Consider the following 21,978-nt stretch of genomic DNA (forward strand, 5'->3'; position numbering starts at 1 on the left):
TTTTTATGCATGTGTGTGAGAGAGAGAGAGACCACTGAAAGTCATAACCCTGTTTCCCTCTGAGAGGTCTAGAGTGAACACAGAGCAGGACACAATCCAATTCCTCTACAATGTAATGCAATAATATCTGTGACTGTGTAGCTATCCAATGTATTTATTCTGTGTCATTGTTGGGGTTTTCATACCCCCACAAGATTATTTATGTTGGTCTTTCTAGGGAAGATCTATTTAAAAAAAAAAAGTAATCCCATGTATTTTCTTTGTTTACTTTTATGTTCTTTATAACCGCCATACTATATAACCAATATGAATTATATAATCTGTAAGGGGTTCATGCACACAACATAAATTGTTACTCTGTAATCGAATAATAAAGTATACTACTGGTAATAATAAGGGTTGTACTACACAATGCAGGACTATTCCTGCCTTTGTGTTCTATGTATCTACCCGGACATTTATTGCCGACGCACCAAACATCTTCCTGGTTGACGTGGAGAGGATTGTTTACAATGTCAGAGAATAAAGTCGAAATGTCAACTGAAACCGCTTTAATTCAAAACAGTGGCAATGTGCCTTCTCAGCAGAATAACCCACTGTCTAGGAAACTCAATAAAATTCTAGAGACCAGGCTAGATAATGACAAGGTAAGACCAAGTCGAGTCCTCGTTGATGAAAATGACTGGTCAAATCTCAATGCTAGCTAGGAGGAACGCATATATATCGCACTTGTGATCTCCTATCTAGCAAGCTAACCTTAGTAGCTAATTGATTTCTGTATTTCATTTGATATCTCATTCCTAATTGTTCCATAGAGAGCATTAGTATTGACATCTCTGTATAAGCACCAACGGATGCTAACTCCGCCATGGCTCTTTATGAACGACTAAAATAAGGTCTGTGGTAAAATAGTATACGTTTTGTTCGTCGACTGACGTCACTGTGAATTTTGATGTATTTATGTAATCAAAACAAGAACATTAAAAGCTTTGTAATTCATAAATGTTATCTGACTGTTATTATCGTTATAGAAAAAGATCTAAGTCTGTGTTTACCACAGACCTTATTTACAGTGTTTATCCAAAAACCCTATTCATTTCTCCATAGGCTTTAATCAACGAGCCATGGCTAACTCTTTTCAGTTTTTTGAAGGACTACAAACGGGGCGAGCGCTACTACATTTAGTAATAGAAACGGCATGTCATTTATTTGCCAACTTTAGCCGATCCAGTGTTAGCCAACGTCGCATTGATAACCATCCCTCTTGTATTGTAGGAGATGTTGGAAGCTCTGAAGGCTCTGTCGGTGTTCTTCACAGAGAACAGTCTTCGGACCCGTCGGAACCTGCGGGGGGACATCGAGAGACGGAGCCTGAACATCAACGAAGAGTTTGCCAGGATATTTAAAGATGTCAAAGAGGTAGCTAGTTGAAAGTTTAACTTAGACTTTAGACTACAGGGGGGACTGAATGCATATGCCTTTAAAGCACTTTGTTGTACTTGATGTGAAATCAGATAGCAATATGTGCGTGGTTTAATCAGCTAAATCAGACTTTCTTAATCTCTTCAAATTACGTGATTTAGTTGATATTAGATCGGGTTGGTCCTTTGAAATTCGAAATAAAGTTAGCGACCGAACTGCGATGTTGGCGTAAGTTGTGTTAGCCGCCATTTTTAAACCTGGAAGTGTAATTTTCGGTGGCGTTTTAAAAAGGTGTAATGACGTTGCATTTCAGCTCACTCTAGCTAGCTAGTACAATGCAGTGTTGTAGTCAAGTCACTAAACCTCTAGTCAAGTTCGAAGTCCCCTGTGCTCGAGTCACGAGTCCATCAATTTATACTAGTTCTTATTATGAAATTGTTTCTAGTAGCCATCAGATGGCAGTATATCTACAACTCTAATAAAAATTTAAAAAAGTAATTTAATATTCATCACCACCTCACAAGTTCTACTCAATAACTGTGTTTCACTACTTATTTACTACATAAATGAATGGTATATCTGGTTCTGTTACTTTTTTTTTGTGTAGTTGCGCACTGATATTTGTGTCGGTTTTTGGTTGCAGAGTGAAAACTAAAGGGAGACTTGTCAGAACTGGCTGTGGGAGGGTAGAGCGAGACAGCAAATTCAAAGACGGCCTACATAGTAAACAACAGCTAGACTGTTGTTTACTATTAAACTCAATGCTAGTGTTGTTTTCAATATCAAAAAGAGAATCGCTTGCGCAATGCGTAGCCTATGATTGGAGGCGGAGCTGGAGGCGGAGCTGGAGGCGGAGCCTGCCTGCCCACGATCATGGCAGCTCACCAGCTGAGTGTGCCGGGGTGTGGTGCGGCCTTCCCACTGCTAGAGAACAGAACCCTCGCTGCTAACATTCTGCTCATCGTGGTAGCCTTATGCACACTCATAAATACCCTTTTATATCCAGTTCAAGTGCAAATACAAGTCACTAGTCCGAATCACCAATGGTCGAGTCACAAGCCATGAAAATCAGACTTGAGTCAGAGAGTCCTGGACTCCGAGTACTACAACACTGGTACAGTGTAATACAAATCGTTATATGGCTTCTTGCTTGTTAAATTCTGCTTGTGAAATTCAAGAAGCCCTGATAACCTTTGCAGACTGATTGAATGACTGTCTTTGACATGTTTCTGCTTCCTCCTAGGAGCTTGAGAGTGTGCACGAGGACGTCCAGGCCATGAGCACCTGTTGTGAAGAGATGACCAGCAGATTGAAGGTATCTAACTAACTACTGTAAAGCACCTGTTGTGAAGAGATGACCAGCAGATTGAATGTACAGTTGAAGTCGGAAGTTTACATACACTTAGGTTGGCGTCATTAAAACTTGTTTTTTAACCACTCCACAAATTTCTTGTTAACTTCTCTGGGATATGTGGGACGCTAACGTCCCACTTGGCCAAAAGCCAGAAAAATGCAGCGCGCCAAATTCAAATATATTACTATAAAAATCAATCTTTCATGAAATCACACATGAAAGACATCAAATTAAAGCTACACATGTTGTGAATCTGATTTCAAAAAGGATTTACGGCGAAAGCACACCAAACGATTATGTTAGGTCAGTACATAGCCACAGAAAAACACAGCTATTTTCCCAGCCAAAGAGAGGAGTCACAAAAAGCAGAAATAGAGATAAAATTAATCACTAACCTTTGATGATCTTCATCAGATGACACTCATAGGACATCATGTTACACAATACATGTATGTTTTGTTCGATAATGTGCATATTTATATCCAAAATCTTAGTTTACATTGGCGCCATGTTCAGAAATGCCTCCAAAAAATCCGGAGAAATTGCAGAGAGCCACATCTAATAACAGAAATACTCATCATACACTTTGATGAAAGATACATGTTTTACATAGAATTAAAGATACACTTGTTCTTAATGCAACCGCTGTGTCAGATTTCAAAAACACTTTGCGGAAAAAGCACACCATGCAGTAATCTGAGACGGCGCTCAGATATAACAACATTTCTCCGCCATGTTGGAGTCAACAGAAATACGAAATTACATCATAAATATTCCCTTACCTTTGATTATCTTCATCAGAATGCACTCCCAGGAATCCTAGTTCCACAATAAATCGTTGTTTTGTTCGATAATGTCCATTACTTATGTCTAAGTAGCTACTTTTGCTAGCACGTTTAGTGCACATGTCCAAACGCTCGCGCAGATGCAGGCGAACTCGGACGAAAACTTCAAAAAGTTATATTACAGGTCGCATAAACTGGTCAAACTAAGTAGAGAATCAATCTTCAGGATGTTGTTATCATAACTATCCAATAACGTTCCAACCGGAGAATTCCTTTGTGTCTCTAGAAGTAATGGAAAGCAAGACGATATCGTTTGGAACGCGTGTGACCAGGAACTGGCATTCTGCCAGACCAATGACTGAAACACCTCCCATCTGGCTCAACATCACAGTAGAGGCTTCATTCCACGTTCTACAGACTGTTGCCATCTAGTGGAAGGCGTAGGAAGTTCGAACAGATCCATATCGTACAGGGAATTGAATAGGCGATGAGTTGAACATCGACCAGCCTCAGAATTCTCACTTCCTGTTTGGATTTTTTCTCAGGTTTTTGCCTGCCATATGAGTTCTGTTATACTCACAGACATCATTCAAACAGTTTTAGAAACTTCAGAGTGTTTTATATCCAATAGTAATAATAATATGCATATATTAGCATCTGGGACAGAGTAGGAGGCAGTTGACTATGGGCACGCTATTCATCCAAAAGTGCTGCCCCCTATCACAAAGAAGTTAACAAACTATAGTTTTTGCAAGTCGGCTAGGACATCTACTTTGTGCATGACACAAGTCATTTTTCCAACAGTTGTTTACAGACAGATTATTTCAGTTATAATTCACTGTATCACAAATCCAGTGGGTCAGAAGTTTACATACACCAAGTTGACTGTGCCTTTAAACAGCTTGGAAAATTCCAGAAAATGATGTCATAGCTTTAGAAGCTTCTGATAGGCTAATTGACATCATTTGAGTCAATTGAAGGTGTATCTGTGGATGTATTTCAAGGCCTACCTTCAAACTCAGTGCCTCTTTGCTTGACATCATGAGAAAATCAAAAGAAATCAGCCAAGACCTCAGAGAAGAAATTGTAGACATCCACAAGGCTGGTTCATCCTTGGGAGCAATTTCCAAATGCTGAAGGTACCACGTTCATCTGTACAAACAATTGTACGCAAGTATAAACACCACACAGCCGTCATACCGCTCAGGAAGGAGATGTGTTCTGTTTTTGTGCCAAAAGTGCAAATCAATCCCAGAACAACAGCAAAGGACCTTGTGAAGATGCTGGCGGAAACAGGTACAAAAGTATCTATATCCACAGTCAAACGAGTCCTATATCGACGTAACCTGAAAGGCCGCTCAGCAAGGAAGAAGCCACTGCTCCCAAACCGCCATAAAAAAGCCGGACTATGGTTTGCAACTACACACGAGGACAAAGATTGTAATTTTTGGAGAAATGTCCTCTGGTCTGATGAAACAAAAATAGAACTGTTTGGCCATAATGACCATTGTTATGTTTGGAGGAAAAAGGGGGAGGCTTGCAAGCCGAAGAACACCATCCCAACCGTGAAGCACGGGGGTGGCAGCATCATGTTGTGGGGGTGCTTTGCTGCAGAAGGGACTGGTGCACTTCACAAAATAGATGGCATCATGGGAATGGAAAATTATGTGGATATATTGAAGCAACATGTCAAGACATCAGTCAGGAAGTTAAAGCTTGGTCACAAATGGGTCTTCCAAATGGACAATGACCCCAAGCATACTTCCAAAGTTTTGGCAAAATGGCTTAAGGACAACAAAGTCATGTTATTGGAGTGGCCATCACAAAGCCCTGACCTCAATCCTATAGAAAATTTGTGGGCAGAACTGAAAAAGCATGTGCGAGCAAGGAGGCCTACAAACCTGACTCAGTTACACCAGCTCTGTCAGGAAGAATGGGCCAAAATTCACCCAACTTATTGTGGGAAGCTCGTGGAAGAATACCCGAAACGTTTGACCCAAGTTAAAGAATTTAAAGGCAATGCTACCAAATACTAATTGAGTGTATGTAAACTTCTGACCCACTGGGAATGTGAAATAAATAATTATCTCTACTATTATTCTGACATTTCACATTCTTAAAATAAAGTGGTAACCCTAACTGACCTAAGACGGGGAATTTTGACTTGGATTAAATTTCAGGAATTGTGAAAAACTGAGTTTAAATGTTTTGAAGGTGAATGTAAACTTCTGACTTCAACTATACTGCTCAAAAAAATAAAGGGAACACTTAAACAACACAATGTAACTCCAAGTCAATCACACTTCTGTGAAATCAAACTGATTGACTTGGAGTTACATTGTGTTGTTTAAGTGTTCCCTTTATTTTTTTGAGCAGTGTATATCTGATCGAAGGTTCCTCCTGAGCTGCTCAGCCGTGTAAGGCACTGCATCTCAGTGCTAGACGCGTCACTACAGACCCTGGTTCGATTCCAGGCTGTATCGCAACCAACCGTGATTGGGAGTCCCATAGGGGAGGCGCACAATAGGCCCAGCGCTGTCCGGGTTAGGGTTTGGCAGGGGTAGGCCTAGTTAAATAAAAAAATATCTGTCTAACTAGTGTAAATCACCTGTTGTTAAGAGTTAAGAGATGACCAGCAGATTAAAGGTATCTAACTACTGTAAATCACTTCCAAAACAGACATGGGCTGTGTCTCTAATAGCTCCCTATTCCCTATATAGTTTTTCTTTTTCAGCCTAAAGACCTACAGTTGTATTTGGTTAATTTCTTTCAGCTGAGATGACTGTGAAGAACTTGAATTACTTACGGGTCTCTTGTGTGTTTCAACAGGCAGCCAAGGATCAGACCCAGGACCTCATTGTGAAGACCAACAAGCTGCAGGGAGAGAAGTGAGTAACCTTGGAAACCAACGTCTTAACTGGTGGGATTTGAACCCTGAGGGAGAGAAGTGAGTAACCTTGGAAACCAACGTCTTAACTGATGGGATCTGAACCCTGAGGGAGAGAAGTGAGTAACCTTGGAAACCAACGTTTTAACTGGTGGGATCTGAACCCTGAGGGAGAGAAGTGAGTAACCTTGGAAACCAACGTTTTAACTGGTGGGATCTGAACCCTGAGGGAGAGAAGTGAGTAACTTTGGAAACCAACGTTTTAACTGGTGGGATCTGAACCCTGAGGGAGAGAAGTGAGTAACCTTGGAAACCAACGTTTTAACTGGTGGGATCTGAACCCTGAGGGAGAGAAGTGAGTAACCTTGGAAACCAACGTCTTAACTGGTGGGATCTGAACCCTGAGGGAGAGAAGTGAGTAACCTTGGAAACCAACGTTTTAACTGGTGGGATCTGAACCCTGAGGGAGAGAAGTGAGTAACCTTGGAAACCAACGTTTTAACTGGTGGGATCTGAACCCTGAGGGAGAGAAGTGAGTGAAGTTGGTTCATGGAGGGAAGGGTGTTAGGCTACATGTGTATGTAACTGGTGGGATCTGAACCCTGACCTCGCGCTCTGGAAACCAACGTCTTAACTGGTGGGATCTGAACCCTGACCTCACGTTCTGGAAACCAACGTCTTAATTGGTGGGATCTGAACCCTGACCTCACGTTCTGGAAACCAACATCTTAACTGGTGGGATCTGAACCCTGACCTCACGCTCTGGAAAGCAACATCTTAACTGGTGGGATCTGAACCCTGACCTTGCGCTCTGGAAACCAACGTCTTAACTGGTGGGATCTGAACCCTGACCTTGCGCCATTAGTTAAGAAAGATGCCCTCTTGGGCCGATGGTGACACAGATTTTGCAGAAAGGGGAACCTAAAAAAAAATAAAAAGCATTTCGCTACACATCTGCTAAACGTGTGCATGTGACCAATTAACATCTGATTCGATTTTGATCAGGATACTTGTACTTCTTCATAAATTCGTCCTTAGGCTGTGCTGATGACGATACAATGTTATTATCATTACATTGAGTACGTTTACATGCACGGTAATACTTGGATATTAAACTGGTTATGGCTGAAGGCTGAGTACGGCATTAGTCATGTAAGCACCATTCTCTGCTTATCTTAATCGGCGTATGGTCAAAATCTAAGTAAGCATGCGGCGATTAAAACACCTGGTTCTCAGAGTATTATTTATTAATTATTAGGACATGTGAACCCCTTAATCAGAGTTCCGGCGGCTTATTTGACCAGAGTTCCAGCGGCGTATTTGACCAGAGTTCCGGCGGCGTATCTGACCAGAGTTCCGGCGGCGTATCTGACCAGAGTTCCGGCGGCGTATTTGACCAGAGTTCCGGCGGCGTATTTGACCAGAGTTCCGGCGGCGTATTTGACCAGAGTTCCGGCGGCGTATCTGACCAGAGTTCCGGCGGCGTATCTGACCAGAGTTCCGGCGGCGTATCTGACCAGAGTTCCGGCGGCGTATCTGACCAGAGTTCCGGCGGCGTATCTGACCAGAGTTCCGGCGGCGTATCTGACCAGAGTTCCGGCGGCGTATCTGACCAGAGTTCCGGCGGCGTATCTGACCAGAGTTCCGGCGGCGTATCTGACCAGAGTTCCGGCGGCGTATCTGACCAGAGTTCCGGCGGCGTATCTGACCAGAGTTCCGGCGGCGTATCTGACCAGAGTTCCGGCGGCGTATTTGACCAGAGTTCCGGCGGCGTATCTGACCAGAGTTCCGGCGGCGTATCTGACCAGAGTTCCGGCGGCGTATCTGACCAGAGTTCCGGCGGCGTATCTGACCAGAGTTCCGGCGGCGTATCTGACCAGAGTTCCGGCGGCGTATCTGACCAGAGTTCCGGCGGCGTATCTGACCAGAGTTCCGGCGGCGTATCTGACCAGAGTTCCGGCAGCGTATTTGATCAGCCCATGTGCTAGCACCAGCCTCGCTTTTCAGCGCCAAGTGAAGTGAGTTCGAAACAATTGAATGTATGCGTCTCAAAGTGGTTTTCACGTGCAAACGTTATATGTCTGAACTCAGAATAAAATATGCTTCCCAAAAATAAGATGCTCCCTGTGGTAGAACATTTATTTTGATTTGGTAATTTTCTGCATTTATCCAAGTCCCTGGGTAGCCTGATTTCAGATGTGTCCATGGTAACAGGATCAGGTAGCCTGATTTCAGATGTGTCCATGGTAACAGGATCAGGTAGTCTGATATCAGATGTGTCCATGTAAACAGGATCAAGTAGCCTGATTTCAGATGTGTCCATGGTAACAGGATCAAGTAGCCTGATTTCAGATGTGTCCATGTCAACAGGATCAGGTAGTCTGATTTCAGATGTGTCCATGGTAACAGGATCAGGTAGCCTGATTTCAGATGTGTCCATGGTAACAGGATCAGGTAGTCTGATTTCAGATGTGTCCATGTAAACAGGATCAGGTAGCCTGATTTCAGATGTGTCCATGGTAACAGGATCAGGTAGCCTGATATCAGATGTGTCCATGGTAACAGGATCAGGTAGCCTGATTTCAGATGTGTCCATGGTAACAGGATCAGGTAGCCTGATTTCAGATGTGTCCATGTCAACAGGATCAGGTAGCCTGATTTCAGATGTGTCCATGGTAACAGGATCAGGTAGCCTGATTTCAGATGTGTCCATGGTAACAGGATCAGGTAGCCTGATATCATGGTAACATGGTAACAGAATTATTAGGGAAATCGTCTTCTTGCAAAGCGTGTAAACGTTTTAAAATGAACTATTACATTAATCTGACTATCCACAATAATCAATAATAATAATATAATAATAATATAATTATTGTGTGCATGTAACCGTAGTCATTGTTACTACACTGGTTAAAGGAGGGGGGATTCAGGAGGTTAGTTTGAGTAGGGAACCCGTTAAAAATGTTTTAAACATTTTTCTAAATAATCATTGTTGCACAATTAAAGGCCAATACACTGAGTTTCAAAGCATCAGGGTTAATCCAATGAATTCAGGGCTTGTAAATGTATACAAAGTCTGAATATAGATAAGCCTTCCACAACCATAATCTAATCATTATTTTATCAAAATAGTTTAACCGGCTTTTTTTTGTTGTTGCAATAATCACTCATCTGGCTTTCAAGTCTGTCTATGAAAATACCATAAATATATATATTTTTTTAATTAACCAGATCCATGCGCAATGCACAACTACTCATAATGTCCACCTTCTGGTAACAGCCATTCTAGAACATTAACACGGGTCTCATAAATAATCTCTCAAGCCCACGTGCCAGTGAGTAGCCAGCTCCTCTTTTATATCTAAAGTCTAGCCAATTTGGATCTATTTGCATGCTAACGAGGTCGGTAACCAGTTGTTATGAGTACACCGTCTGTCTCCAACGGCTTGAACAACACAGCCTGTTCACGTTGTTTAGATGTTGAAATCCAGTGGCCCTCTGGGTAAGATATGAGAAACGAGTTGCCAGCTCCTTATATAAATGCGTATTTTTTTTTTTTTTTAATGCTCATCGCTAAATTTATAAAACACAGACTGGACCGTTAAGCACATAAATCGGTGGCTGAAATGGTCCCGCGACAGAAACGAACCGTTCATTTCTCCACACCATGTTCATTGATATTCTCGTTTTGGTAAGGTCTCCTCTGTTCTACATTTTGGGAGTTGAGACATAAAAAGGGGATCGTTAGAGATGGTTACATTCTCCTCTATTACAGTCAAACAATGTCTCTTATTGTGTTTTCGTCTCCATATGACTGATTCTGTTGGACCAAACCTCAAATGCAAAATATGCGAGTTTCAACCGCTTGTTGTCAGAGAGAAGTTATCTTTTTATCTTTATTGTGAGTGGCAGGGGGAAGGGCTTGGTGTCTGTGGAGTGGGAAGGTGTACACAGCACAGGAGGAGGAGGGGCTTGGTGTCACACAGCACAGGAGGAGGAGGGGCTTGGTGTCACAAAGCACAGGAGGAGGAGGGGATTGGTGTCACAAAGCACAGGAGGAGGAGGGGCTTGGTGTCACACAGCACAGGAGGAGGGGCTTGGTGTCAAAGCACAGTAGGAGGAGGGGCTTGGTGTCACACAGCACAGGAGGAGGAGGGGCTTGGTGTCACAAAGCACAGGAGGAGGAGGGGCTTGGTGTCACAAAGCACAGGAGGAGGAGGGGCTTGGTGTCACACAGCACAGGAGGAGGAGGGGCTTTGTGTCACAAAGCACAGTAGGAGGAGGGGCTTGATGTCACACTGCACAGAAGGAGGAGGGGCTTGTTGTCACACTGCACAGGAGGAGGAGGGGCTTGGTGTCACACTGCACAGGAGGAGGAGGAGCTTGGTGTCACACAGCACATGAGGAGGAGGGGCTTGGTGTCACAAAGCACAGGAGGAGGAGGGGCTTGGTGTCACAAAGCACAGTAGGAGGAGGGGCTTGGTGTCACACAGCACAGGAGGAGGAGGGGCTTTGTGTCACAAAGCACAGTAGGAGGAGGGGCTTGATGTCACACTGCACAGAAGGAGGAGGGGCTTGTTGTCACACTGCACAGGAGGAGGAGGGGCTTGGTGTCACACTGCACAGGAGGAGGAGGAGCTTGGTGTCACACTGCACAGGAGGAGGAGGGGCTTGGTGTCACACAGCACATGAGGAGGAGGGGCTTGGTGTCACAAAGCACAGTAGGAGGAGGGGCTTGCTGTCACAAAGCACAGTAGGAGGAGGGGCTTGGTGTCACAAAGCACAGGAGGAGGAGGGGCTTGGTGTCACAAAGCACAGGAGGAGGAGGGGCTTGGTGTCACAAAGCACAGTAGGAGGAGGGGCTTGGTGTCACAAAGCACAGTAGGAGGGGCTTGGTGTCACAAAGCACAGTAGGAGGAGGGGTTTGGTGTCACAGCACATGAGGAGGAGGGGCTTGGTGTCACAAAGCACAGGAGGAGGAGGGGCTTGGTGTCACACAGCACAGGAGGAGGGGCTTGGTGTCACACAGCACAGGAGGAGGAGGGGCTTGGTGTCACACAGCACAGGAGGAGGAGGGGCTTGGTGTCACACAGCACAGGAGGAGGAGGGGCTTGGTGTCACACAGCACAGGAGGAGGAGGGGCTTGGTGTCACACAGCACAGGAGGAGGAGGGGCTTGGTGTCACACAGCACAGGAGGAGGAGGGGCTTGGTGTCACACAGCACATGAGGAGGAGGGGTTTGGTGTCACACAGCACATGAGGAGGAGGGGCTTGGTGTCACAAAGCACAGGAGGAGGAGGGGCTTGGTGTCACGAAGCACAGGAGGAGGGGCTTGGTGTCACGAAGCACAGGAGGAGGAGGGGCTTGGTGTCACACAGCACAGGAGGAGGAGGGGCTTGGTGTCACACAGCACAGGAGGAGGAGGGGCTTGGTGTCACAAAGCACAGGAGGAGGAGGGGCTTGGTGTCACACAGCACAGAAGGAGGAGGGGCTTGGTGTCACAAAGCACAGTAGGATGAGGAGCTTGGTGTCACACAGCACAGGAGGAGGAGGGGCTTGGTGTCACACAGCACAGGAGGAGGAGGGGCTTGGTGTCACACAGCACAGGAGGAGGAGGGGCTTGGTGTCACACAGCACATGAGGAGGAGGGGTTTGGTGTCACACAGCACATGAGGAGGAGGGGCTTGGTGTCACAAAGCACAGGAGGAGGAGGGGCTTGGTGTCACAAAGCACAGGAGGAGGAGGGGCTTGGTGTCACAAAGCACAGGAGGAGGAGGGCCTTGGTGTCACACAGTACAGGAGGAGGAGGGGCTTGGTGTCACAGTACAGGAGGAGGAGGGGCTTGGTGTCACAGTACAGGAGGAGGAGGGGCTTGGTGTCACAGTACAGGAGGAGGAGGGGCTTGGTGTCACAGTACAGGAGGAGGAGGGGCTTGGTGTCACAGTACAGGAGGAGGAGGGGCTTGGTGTCACAAAGCACAGAAGGAGGAGGGGCTTGGTGTCACAAAGCACAGTAGGAGGAGGAGCTTGGTGTCACAAAGCACAGTAGGAGGAGGAGCTTGGTGTCACACAGCACAGGAGGAGGAGGGGCTTGGTGTCACAAAGCACAGGAGGAGGAGGGGCTTGGTGTCACAAAGCACAGGAGGAGGAGGGGCTTGGTGTCACACAGCACAGGAGGAGGAGGGGCTTGGTGTCACACAGCACAGGAGGAGGAGGGGCTTGGTGTCACACAGCACAGGAGGAGGAGGGGCTTAGTGCCACACAGCACAGGAGGAGGAGGGGCTTGGTGTCACAAAGCACAGTAGGAGGAGGGGCTTGGTGTCACACAGCACAGGAGGAGGAGGGGCTTGGTGTCACACAGCACATGAGGAGGAGGGGCTTGGTGTCACAAAGCACAGTAGGAGGAGGAGCTTGGTGTCACAAAGCACAGTAGGAGGAGGAGCTTGGTGTCACACAGCACAGGAGGAGGAGGGGCTTGGTGTCACAAAGCACAGGAGGAGGAGGGGCTTGGTGTCACAAAGCACAGGAGGAGGAGGGGCTTGGTGTCACACAGCACAGGAGGAGGAGGGGCTTGGTGTCACACAGCACAGGAGGAGGAGGGGCTTGGTGTCACACTGCACAGGAGGAGGAGGGGCTTGGTGTCACACTGCACAGGAGGAGGAGGGGCTTGGTGTCACACAGCACAGTAGGAGGAGGGGCTTGGTGTCACACAGCACAGGAGGAGGAGGGGCTTGGTGTCACACAGCACAGGAGGAGGAGGGGCTTGGTGTCACAAAGCACAGGAGGAGGAGGGGCTTGGTGTCACACAGCACAGGAGGAGGAGGGGCTTGGTGTCACACAGCACAGGAGGAGGAGGGGCTTGGTGTCACACAGCACAGGAGGAGGAGGGGCTTGGTGTCACAAAGCACAGGAGGAGGAGGGACCAGGCTATAGAAGGAGACAACAGATCTGGGACCAGGCTATAGAAGGAGACAACAGATCTGGGACCAGGCTATAGAAGGAGACAACAGATCTGGGACCAGGCTATAGAAGGAGACAACAGATCTGGGACCAGGCTATAGAAGGAGACAACAGATCTGGGACCAGGCTATAGAAGGAGACAACAGATCTGGGACCAGGCTATGAACCATGTCTCACCTTGGTTTCTCTCGGCTGTTTTTTTTTCTCCATCACTCACTTCCTGTGTGTCACCTTCTAGTCAGGGGGATTGTGCTAGTGAAGCGAGGAATGGCCAACTGTGCATCACAGCTGTCGCTGTTACCTTTTGCCAACAATTTACACACACACACACACACCACACACACACACACACACACTGAGAGTGTACAGTCTACCACAGGAACAAGAGCAGTCATTTGACATTGATCAGATGCTCTTATCTAGAGCAACATACAGGAGCAATATTAGGGTTAAGTGCCTTGGTCAAGGGCACATCGACAGCTGGTTCACCTAGTCTGCTCCGGGATTCAACCCAGCGACCTTTTCTGTTACTGGCCCAATGCTCTTAACTGCTTGGCTACCTGCCAGTCCTCTCTCTCATCTCAACCCTCCCTCCCTCCCTCCCTCCCTCCCTCCCTCCCTCCCTCCCTCCCTCCCTCCCTCCCTCCCTCGTCTCAACCCTCCCTCCCCTCCCTCCCTCGTCTCAACCCTCCCTCCCCTCCCTCCCTCCAATCCATCAGTCAAGACACGCCGCTGATCCATTCTGTCACATTATCGTCCACAAGCTCCCAGATCAACTCGGCCAAAATCAATGGCCGTAAACCACTATGGTGTTCTATTATGGCCCATAAAACAGGGCTGGGGTGGCAGTGAGGGGCCAGGGGTCATAGAGATTCTGTCTCAAATCAAATCAAAGTTTATTGGTCGTGTACACAGATTTGTTTTCAATGTCACATGCACAAGTACAGTGATGCCTTTCTTGCAAACTCAAAATCCGACATAGCAGTGATCAATATCAATGTAGCACTACAAAATAACGAGGTGAACGAAAACACACGAAATAAAGATAAGAAATAAGAGTAACGCAAGAAAGTAAGAAGCTATATTACAGTGTCCGTTCCAATAACATATTTATAATGTACAGGGATACTGGAGTGATGGAGGTAGATACTGGAGAGATGGAGGTAGATGCTGGAGAGATGGAGGTAGATACTGGAGTGATGGAGGTAGATACTGGAGAGATGGAGGTAGATACTGGAGTGATGGAGGTAGATACTGGAGGGATGGAGGTAGATACTGTATGTATAGGGATACTGGAGTGATGGAGGTAGATACTGGAGGGATGGAGGTAGATACTGGAGGGATGGAGGTAGATACTGTATGTATAGGGATACTGGAGTGATGGAGGTAGATACTGGAGGGATGGAGGTAGATACTGGAGTGATGGAGGTAGATGCTGGAGTGATGGAGGTAGATACTGTATGTATAGGGATACTGGAGTGATGGAGGTAGATACTGTATGTATAGGGATACTGGAGTGATGGAGGTAGATACTGGAGGGATGGAGGTAGATACTGGAGTGATGGAGGTAGATGCTGGAGTGATGGAGGTAGATACTGTATGTACAGGGATACTGGAGTGATGGAGGTAGATACTGGAGTGATGGAGGTAGATACTGTATGTACAGGGATACTGGAGTGATGGAGGTAGATACTGTATGTACAGGGATACTGGAGTGATAGAGGTAGATACTGTATGTATAGGGATACTGGAGTGATGGAGGTAGATACTGTATGTACAGGGATACTGGAGTGATGGAGGTAGATACTGGAGGGATGGAGGTAGATACTGGAGGGATGGAGGTAGATACTGGAGGGATGGAGGTAGATACTGGAGGGATGGAGGTAGATACTGTATGTATAGGGATACTGGAGTGATGGAGGTAGATACTGTATGTATAGGGATACTGGAGGGATGGAGGTAGATACTGTATGTATAGGGATACTGGAGTGATGGAGGTAGATACTGGAGGGATGGAGGTAGATAGTGGAGTGATGGAGGTAGATACTGTATGTACAGGGATACTGGAGGGATGGAGGTAGATACTGGAGGGATGGAGGTAGATAGTGGAGTGATGGAGGTAGATACTGTATGTACAGGGATACTGGAGGGATGGAGGTAGATACTGGAGTAATGGAGGTAGATACTGGAGTGATGGAGGTAGATAGTGGAGTGATGGAGGTAGATACTGTATGTATTGGGATACTGGAGTGATGGAGGTAGATACTGGAGTGATGGAGGTAGATACTGTATGTACAGGGATACTGGAGTGATGGAGGTAGATACTGGAGTGATGGAGGTAGATACTGTATGTATAGGGATACTGGAGTGATGGAGGTAGATACTGTATGTATAGGGATACTGGAGTGATAGAGGTAGATACTGTATGTACAGGGATACTGGAGTGATAGAGGTAGATACTGTATGTATAGGGATACTGGAGTGATGGAGGTAGATACTGTATGTATAGGGATACTGGAGTGATAGAGGTAGATACTGTATGTATAGGGATACTGGAGTGATGGAGGTAGATACTGTATGTATAGGGATACTGGAGTGATGGAGGTAGATACTGTATGTATAGGGATACTGGAGTGATAGAGGTAGATACTGTATGTATAGGGATACTGGAGTGATGGAGGTAGATACTGGAGTGATAGAGGTAGATACTGTATGTATAGGGATACTGGAGTGATAGAGGTAGATACTGTATGTATAGGGATACTGGAGTGATGGAGGTAGATACTGGAGTGATAGAGGTAGATACTGTATGTATAGGGATACTGGAGTGATGGAGGTAGATACTGTATGTATAGGGATACTGGAGTGATAGAGGTAGATACTGTATGTATAGGGATACTGGAGTGATAGAGGTAGATACTGTATGTATAGGGATACTGGAGTGATAGAGGTAGATACTGTATGTATAGGGATACTGGAGTGATGGAGGTAGATACTGTATGTATAGGGATACTGGAGTGATGGAGGTAGATACTGTATGTACAGGGATACTGGAGTGATGGAGGTAGATATTGTATGTATAGGGATACTGGAGTGATAGAGGTAGATACTGTATGTATAGGGATACTGGAGTGATGGAGGTAGATACTGTATGTATAGGGATACTGGAGTGATGGAGGTAGATACTGTATGTACAGGGATACTGGAGTGATAGAGGTAGATACTGTATGTATAGGGATACTGGAGTGATGGAGGTAGATACTGTATGTATAGGGATACTGGAGTGATGGAGGTAGATACTGTATGTACAGGGATACTGGAGTGATGGAGGTAGATGCTGGAGTGATGGAGGTAGATAGTGGAATGATGGAGGTAGATACTGTATGTACAGGGATACTGGAGTGATGGAGGTAGATACTGGAGTGATGGAGGTAGATACTGTATGTACAGGGATACTGGAGTGATGGAGGTAGATACTGTATGTACAGGGATACTGGAGTGATAGAGGTAGATACTGTATGTATAGGGATACTGGAGTGATGGAGGTAGATACTGTATGTATAGGGATACTGGAGTGATGGAGGTAGATACTGTATGTACAGGGATACTGGAGTGATAGAGGTAGATACTGTATGTATAGGGATACTGGAGTGATGGAGGTAGATGCTGGAGTGATGGAGGTAGATAGTGGAATGATGGAGGTAGATACTGTATGTACAGGGATACTGGAGTGATGGAGGTAGATACTGGAGTGATGGAGGTAGATACTGGAGAGATGGAGGTAGATACTGGAGGGATGGAGGTAGATACTGGAGTGATGGAGGTAGATACTGGAGTGATGGAGGTAGATACTGGAGTGATGGAGGTAGATACTGGAGGGATGGAGGTAGATACTGGAGTGATGGAGGTAGATACTGTATGTATAGGGATACTGGAGTGATGGAGGTAGATACTGTATCTATATATACACTACCGTTCAAAAGTTTGGGGCCACTTAGAGACATAGAGACTTAAAATATGAACAAGGTTGACTCAGCTAGTCCGTGAAGCCATTTTGTTAGCTATTTAGCAGTCTTATGGCTTGGGGATAGAAGCTGTTCAGGAGCCTGTTGGTGTCAGATTGGTACCGCTTGCAGATTTTATCGCATGTGCATTGAAATGCATTTCTTTCTGAGTCCCTATGCAGCAGGGTGATGAGATGTAGCCTAAAAATGAACACTTCATTACCCGATGGCTTATGGGGGTGTCAATCACATCTCTCACAGGCTCCTAACAAGCTTCAATCATTCAATGCCCAAACCAGACTGACTGAACCAGGAGGTAACTAAGACCTACCAGTACTGTGTGTTAAACCAGACTGACTCAGGGGGGTAACTAAGACCTACCAGTACTGTGTGTTAAACCAGACTGACTCAGGGAGGTAACTAAGACCTAACAGTACTGTGTGTTAAACCAGACAGACTCAGGGAGGTAACTAAGACCTACCAGTACTGTGTGTTAAACCAGACAGACTCAGGGGGGTAACTAAGACCTAACAGTACTGTGTGTTAAACCAGACAGACTCAGGGGGGTAACTAAGACCTAACAGTACTGTGTGTTAAACCAGACAGACTCAGGGGGGTAACTAAGACCTAACAGTACTGTGTGTTGAACCAGACAGACTCAGGGGGGTAACTAAGACCTAACAGTACTGTGTGTTAAACCAGACTGACTGAACCAGGGGGGTAACTAAGACCTAACAGTACTGTGTGTTAAACCAGACAGACTCAGGGGGTAACTAAGACCTAACAGTACTGTGTGTTAAACCAGACTGACTCAGGAGGGTAACTAAGACCTAACAGTACTGTGTGTTGAACCAGACAGACTGAGGGAGGTAACTAAGACCTAACAATACTGTGTGTTAAACCAGACAGACTCAGGGGGTAACTAAGACCTAACAGTACTGTGTGTTAAACCAGACTGACTGACTCAGGGGGGTAACTAAGACCTAACAATACTGTGTGTTAAACCAGACAGACTCAGGGGGGTAACTAAGACCTAACAGTACTGTGTGTTAAACCAGACAGACTCAGGGGGGTAACTAAGACCTAACAGTACTGTGTGTTAAACCAGACAGACTCAGGGGGGTAACTAAGACCTAACAGTACTGTGTGTTAAACCAGACAGACTGACTCAGGGGGGTAACTAAGACCTAACAGTACTGTGTGTTAAACCAGACTGACTCAGGGGGGTAACTAAGACCTATCAGTACTGTGTGTTAAACCAGACAGACTCAGGGGGGTAACTAAGACCTAACAGTACTGTGTGTTAAACCAGACGGACTGACTCAGGGGGTAACTAAGACCTAACAATACTGTGTGTTAAACCAGACTGACTGAACCAGGGGGTAACTAAGACCTAACAGTACTGTGTGTTAAACCAGACTGACTCAGGGGGGTAACTAAGACCTACCAGTACTGTGTGTTAAACCAGACTGACTCAGGGGGGTAACTAAGACCTAACAGTACTGTGTGTTAAACCAGACTGACTGACTCAGGGGGTAACTAAGACCTAACAGTACTGTGTGTTAAACCAGACTGACTCAGGGGGGTAACTAAGACCTAACAGTACTGTGTGTTAAACCAGACTGACTGACTCAGGGGGGTAACTAAGACCTAACAATACTGTGTGTTAAACCAGACTGACTCAGGGGGGTAACTAAGACCTAACAGTACTGTGTGTTAAACCAGACTGACTCAGGGGGTAACTAAGACCTAACAGTACTGTGTGTTAAACCAGACAGACTCAGGGGGGTAACTAAGACCTAACAATACTGTGTGTTAAACCAGACTGACTCAGGGGGGTAACTAAGACCTAACAGTACTGTGTGTTAAACCAGACAGACTCAGGGGGGTAACTAAGACCTAACAATACTGTGTGTTAAACCAGACAGACTCAGGGGGGTAACTAAGACCTAACAGTACTGTGTGTTAAACCAGACAGACTCAGGGGGTAACTAAGACCTAACAGTACTGTGTGTCAAACCAGACGGACTCAGGGGGTAACTAAGACCTAACAGTACTGTGTGTTAAACCAGACAGACTCAGGGGGGTAACTAAGACCTAACAATACTGTGTGTTAAACCAGACAGACTCAGGGGGGTAACTAAGACCTAACAGTACTGTGTGTTAAACCAGACAGACTCAGGGGGTAACTAAGACCTAACAGTACTGTGTGTCAAACCAGACGGACTCAGGGGGTAACTAAGACCTAACAGTACTGTGTGTCAAACCAGACGGACTCAGGGGGTAACTAAGACCTAACAGTACTGTGTGTTAAACCAGACTGACTCAGGGGGGTAACTAAGACCTAACAGTACTGTGTGTTAAACCAGACAGACTCAGGGGGGTAACTAAGACCTAACAGTACTGTGTGTTAAACCAGACAGACTCAGGGGGGTAACTAAGACCTAACAGTACTGTGTGTTAAACCAGACTGACTCAGGGGGGTAACTAAGACCTAACAGTACTGTGTGTTGAACCAGACAGACTCAGGGGGGTAACTAAGACCTACGTCTCAAATGGCCCTCTATTCCCTACATGATGCACTACATAGCCCTATGGGCCCTGGTCAGCAGTAGCACACTTTATAGGGATTCGGGTGCTCAAACTCTGTCCCCAAAGGGCTGTCCTCCAGGGGAAGGGTATATCACCCTGTAGCTGACCCACCACCCCTCCAGTCAACAGCGATCACATCTCAATTCATCTCTCTCCCTCTTTCTCTCACACGCGGCTTCAGAATAGACATGGTAATCTAGCTTGACCTTCACCTCTGTTAAAGAAATCCTGTGGTCAAAAGCAGGATCTCACGACGACATTAGTAGACAAGCTTTTCAGTCGAGAATTTGTTTTATAATGCATTCTGCCTGTTGAGGATTCCCTTGCCTTTTTAATTTCTCAAACCTGCCGAGTCTCTGTCCAAGATGTGTGATTTATTAGGTGAGGCAAGAAATATCCTGAACTGATATGACTCAAAGTAGTCATGGGGTGCATTCATTAGTGCCCACCGTAGCAAAACATTTAGCAACAAAAACAAGAGCTTCTTATTGGACAAGTTCACGTAGACCCTCCTCGTTTCAGTCCGTTTGCTTCCGTTTGGTTCCTAGTGAATACACACCGTGTCATCGCCAAGCATCTGCACCTGATAATGAAACGGTTGTCCTTCAGTGAGAGGCCCAGGCCATACAAAAGGAAAGGAAACCAGGGTGGATGATGTGTTGAGGGCTAGACGGTGTGGTTTCTGTGCCAGAGGGTCAAACACACTTGTCTTTTGTGTTGTTAGCATGTGAAAGCTGGTCCTGTTGAAAGAGACTGTCAGTGAGAATGGGCTATAAGTGTTCTCTTTTGTTCTGTAGCCTTAAACCTGTCCTGCTGTGTGGAGTACCTTGTCCTCTCCTCTCACGATCATGTCTAACAAGCTCGACACACAAACAGATGTTGTTGTGAACAGTATGTTTGATCTCACCAGGAGACAGCTGTTATTGACGGAGTGTGATGATGTTGTGAACAGTATGTACTCAATATACTTTAACATGACTAAAACCTAATCAAAACTGTGTAGAATGATAATGGACCTACGTTCATGCAGTTTCTTGATTGTGTCCAACTCGCATATGATCACCGAAATGAAAGCTGGACAGTCAAGGAACATGGAAAATGCCCAAAATGATGGATATACTTTAAGTTTTTTTTCTAATTTTGAAGGCGAGAAAATATTCGAAAAAATTTGTGCGGCCCTCCGGACCTCGTTGAAGAGGGAATGCGACCCCTGGTGGCTAAATGAGTTGAAGACGGAATGCGACCCCTGGGGCTAAATGAGTTGAAGAGGGAATGCGACCCCTGGTGGCTAAATGAGTTGAAGACGGAATGCGACCCCTGGGGCTAAATGAGTTGAATACGGAATGCGACCCCTGGTGGCTAAATGAGTTGAAGACGGAATGCGACCCCTGGGGCTAAATGAGTTGAAGACGGAATGCGACCCCTGGTGGCTAAATGAGTTGAAGACGGAATGCGACCCCTGGTGGCTAAATGAGTTGAATACGGAATGCGACCCCTGGGGCTAAATGAGTTGAAGACGGAATGCGACCCCTGGGGCTAAATGAGTTGAAGACCGAATGCGACCCCTGGGGCTAAATGAGTTGAAGATGGAATGCGACCCCTGGTGACTAAATGAGTTGAAGACGGAATGCGACCCCTGGTGGCTAAATGAGTTGAAGACGGAATGCGACCCCTGGGGCTAAATGAGTTGAAGACGGAATGCGACCCCTGGTGGCTAAATGAGTTGAAGACGGAATGCGACCCCTGGTGGCTAAATAAGTTGAAGACGGAATGCGACCCCTGGGGCTAAATGAGTTGAAGACGGAATGCGACCCCTGGGGCTAAATGAGTTGAAGACGGAATGCGACCCCTGGTGGCTAAATGAGTTGAAGACGGAATGCGACCCCTGGGGCTAAATGAGTTGAAGAGGGAATGCGACCCCTGGGGCTAAATGAGTTGAAGAGGGAATGCGACCCCTGGTGGCTAAATGAGTTGA

The 21,978-nt window shown here is 46.0% G+C and overlaps 1 protein-coding gene across 3 annotated transcripts; it reads left to right on the forward strand.

The window, feature by feature from the left end:
- The first annotated feature begins 464 nt into the window (after positions 1-464).
- Positions 465-8,555, forward strand: LOC120037634 (armadillo repeat-containing X-linked protein 4-like). 3 transcript variants are annotated; one of them, XM_038983631.1, is made up of 5 exons: positions 465-647; positions 1,276-1,419; positions 2,666-2,737; positions 6,391-6,449; positions 7,729-8,555. In XM_038983631.1, exons 1-5 carry the CDS (start codon positions 513-515, stop codon positions 8,468-8,470), a joined length of 1,152 nt encoding a protein of 383 aa, XP_038839559.1. In that variant the 5' UTR covers positions 465-512; the 3' UTR covers positions 8,471-8,555. The 3 variants fall into 3 exon arrangements, with proteins under 3 accessions (XP_038839559.1, XP_038839562.1, XP_038839560.1); XM_038983634.1 differs by having other exon boundaries at positions 7,753-8,555; XM_038983632.1 differs by having other exon boundaries at positions 7,707-8,552.
- Positions 8,556-21,978: the final 13,423 nt, after the last annotated feature.

The sequence above is a fragment of the Salvelinus namaycush genome, unplaced genomic scaffold (genome assembly GCF_016432855.1).
Source record: "Salvelinus namaycush isolate Seneca unplaced genomic scaffold, SaNama_1.0 Scaffold179, whole genome shotgun sequence".
Classification (NCBI taxonomy): Eukaryota; Metazoa; Chordata; class Actinopteri; order Salmoniformes; family Salmonidae; genus Salvelinus; species Salvelinus namaycush.